Source organism: Otolemur garnettii, unplaced genomic scaffold (genome assembly GCF_000181295.1).
Source record: "Otolemur garnettii isolate 467f Iridium unplaced genomic scaffold, OtoGar3 scaffold00063, whole genome shotgun sequence".
NCBI classification, from domain to species: Eukaryota; Metazoa; Chordata; class Mammalia; order Primates; family Galagidae; genus Otolemur; species Otolemur garnettii.
Window position 1 is genome coordinate 5,209,679 of NW_003852458.1, and position 3,385 is coordinate 5,213,063.

General features: G+C 36.2%; 1 protein-coding gene across 1 annotated transcript in view; it reads right to left on the reverse strand.

Annotated features, from left to right (window-relative positions):
- CUNH5orf42 (chromosome unknown C5orf42 homolog) overlaps positions 1 to 3,385 on the reverse strand; it is a 133,102-nt gene that overhangs the window by 72,165 nt on the left and 57,552 nt on the right. Inside the window, 1 exon segment of the mRNA XM_023515013.1 lies at positions 1,954 to 2,914. Within this exon segment, the coding sequence (XP_023370781.1) occupies positions 1,954 to 2,914 (961 nt within the window).

The window sequence follows — 3,385 nt, forward strand, 5'->3', positions numbered from 1 at the left end:
GTTGTGGTGGGCGCCTGTAGTCCCAGCTACTTGGGAGGCTGAGGCAGGAGACTCGTTTGAGCCCAGGAGTTGGAGGTTGCTGTGAGCTGTGATACCATGGTACTCTACCCAGGGGGATAGCTTGAGGCTCCGTCTAAAAAAAAAAAAACAAAAACAAAACAAGTCAGCCTTACAAATTTGTTTTCAGGCCACAAAACACATCAGAAAAGAAAAGAAAAAGAAGGAAAGTAACACTCTCTTCCTACTCTCTGCTATTTTATTTTTAACAAAAAGACAAGGCTTCACTTTGTTGCCTAGGTTAGAATACAGGGGTGTCATCACAACTCACTGCAACCTCAAACTTCTAGACTCAAGTGATCCTCCTGCCTCAGCCTCCTGGGTACCTGGGAATACAGATGTATTAGCACACCCCTGGCTAATTTTTCTATTTCTTGTAGAGATGCGGTCTTGCTATGTTGCTCTGGCTTGTTAAGCAACCCTCTCGTCTCAGCCTCTCAAAGTGCTAGGATTACAGGTATAAGTGCTATTCCCATCCATGTTTGCCATTTTAAAGACATTTAGTAGTTGTTTCGAAGCAACATAGTAGACAAAAATACATGCAATTAAAGATACCAGGGATATATCTGTTTCATCTCATTTAGAAATTTATGTAATTCTAGCACTCTGGGAAGCCAAGGTGGGTGGATTGCTTGAGCTCAGGAGTTCAAGGCCAGTATGAGCAAGACTGAGATCCCCATCTCTATTAAAAAAGAAAAACTAGCTGTGCATAGTGGCACATACTTGTAGTCACAGCTTCTGGGGAGACTGAGGCAAGAGGATTGATTTCTCAAGCCCAAGAATTTAAGGTTGCTGTGAGCTATGATGCCATAGCACTCTACTAAGGGAAACAGAGTGAGGCTCTGTCTCAAAAAAAGAAAAAGAAAAGAAAAGAAAAGAAAAAAAGGAAAGGAATTTAGGTACTCTCCAGAGATAACTCACAAATTTCAAAGATGACAAATATCATAGTCTCATATAATCTCTATACCTTAGGATAATAGAAACTGATAAACAAAACAAATTAACATACACACCCCCAAACTCTTGGACTTGAGCAATCAATCTTCTTGCTTCTTCAAGCTAAAATAAACTATTTTAGAATGAAGGCACTTGCCATTGACTAGAGACAAGAAAGAATATAGCTAATTAGTACTAATTCCTCTACTGACGTCTGTCTGCCTTTCTAGGTTTTGTTCTCCATACTCCATCTCTTCTGTGTTAAGAATATAAGAGAAATGATTCCCTAATGCATTTGATGAGATATCAGTAATTAAAACTGGCTACCTACTTCATTTGAACCAAAACTTGAAACTTAAAGGAGGAATAATATAAACGTAAATCATTTAGAAGAATTAACTCTTTCCCTTTTTCTTTTTACATATACATAAAACCTCAGAGCCTCTCTGAAAGTACTTTCACCTGAACTTTTTTTTTTTTTGAGACAGACTCTCATTGATGCCCTTGGTAGAATCCTGTGGCATCATAGCTCACAGCAACCTCAAACTCTTGGGTTTGAGCAATCCTCTTGCCTTAGCCTCCTGAGTAGCGGGGACTACAGAGTTAGGGTTAACTGGGACCACAGATGCCCACCACAACACCCACTTACTTTTTCTATTTTTAGTAGAGACAGGGTCTTGTTCTTGCTCAGGCTGGTCTCTAACTCCTGAGCTCAGGAGATCCACCTGCCTTGGACACCCAGAGTGCTAGGATTACATGCATCAGCCACCACACCCAGCCCACTTTAACTATTTTTTAAGAATTAAAGGAACTACTTGAAGGAAAAAAAATTTGGTGATACAGATTATAATTGACATTGTCATTAATTTTCCATTATTTAGTGATTTTTTTAATAGATGAGAAAATATAAACATGGTTTTAATATAAAATGAGAATTCTCATTTGTACATAATAAACAATTGATGCATTTACCTTAATAATGGCATTTTTTGCCTTATATGAAGCAAAATAGGATTGTTCCAAAAGCCATAATGAGGTAAGGATGGCAGCTGTAGAGGTCTTTACATGAATTACTGGACTGTACTCGTGGGATGACTCAATTATACCAGAATCACAGAACAGTCTTCTATTAGACCATCTTATCATCCATTCCAGCAGTCTCCCTATATTGTCAAATGTATTACTCAGTGCTAGAGGAAGATCTTCTTGAGGGTTAATATCATCACACTGAATTGCTTTGAACATATATCTTCTGGTTTTAATGGACTTGGGATTCCAAAAACTATCGTTTGACGATCTCTGAATTAGAGGTTTTTCTCGATTGTCATCTTGTATTCTGTAAATTGACTTTTGTTTTAAACCAAACAATCCACTCTTTTCATTTTTATTGACTTCGTTCAAAGGGGTCTCTGAAACAGGTTTGATTCCTTGATTAACCATTACTGAAGCTAAAATTTCTTGGTTTTCCAAATTTATGGCATATTTATCATTTCCGGAGGATGATTTTTCAGATTCATATGATTCAAGAGCAGCAACAAAGCAAGAACCTGCTCTAAACACTTTCTGGCTTTTGTTTTTGCCCTGGCGTCGTTTTAATGTTGTATGTACGTCAAAAAGTAAAGAATTAAACTCATGTTCTCTAAGCTGCCCAGAAAAGCTGGTTAGTAATGGAATGCCAGGATCCCTGGAACTATGTAGGTCTTTTTCAAGAATATAACTCAAGAAGAGATCAAGAAATTTAATATAATCATCATCATCACGTTCAAATTCCCAAACACCTATTACAGGGAGTGTATTTTGTGATAACTTTTCATGATCTTCTTTTCTTTTAGAATTTCCTTTCTGTTTACATGTTTCCTTTTGTTCCTTTCTATCATCATGCTTACCAGTCAATGTTAATCCCCTGTGATTTGGGGCATTTCTAAAGCAAAAAAAAAAAAGGAAAAGAAAAAAACATAGATTATTTAATCATGAAAACTGATCTTAGAACTGACATTAAAAATTCTCTCTGCTGATTAAGTCATGTACCTTTTTGTGCCTCAATTACCTATCTTTCAAATGGGACTAAATGTTCTCTAAATGACTTTAAGAGTAGAATATTCTGCAAAAAAATAACACTTTAATATCACAATGGAAAATTTATATTAAGAGATTGAAATGTGCTTATAGAAATTTTACTATATAAAAGCACATGAATTTTTTTTGTTGAGGTATAAAAACAATCCTTTAACAGATCAGAATTTAGAAATACAAAGTCAACAAAAATCACAAGCCACCATACACACCTTCATTTAGGGTTTCTTGTTTCTTTTGTCTGCCCCTCATCCACAAGCAGGAGTGCCCCTTTTTTTGTTTTATTACCATACAAAAATTGGAAACTTTTTTTTTTTTT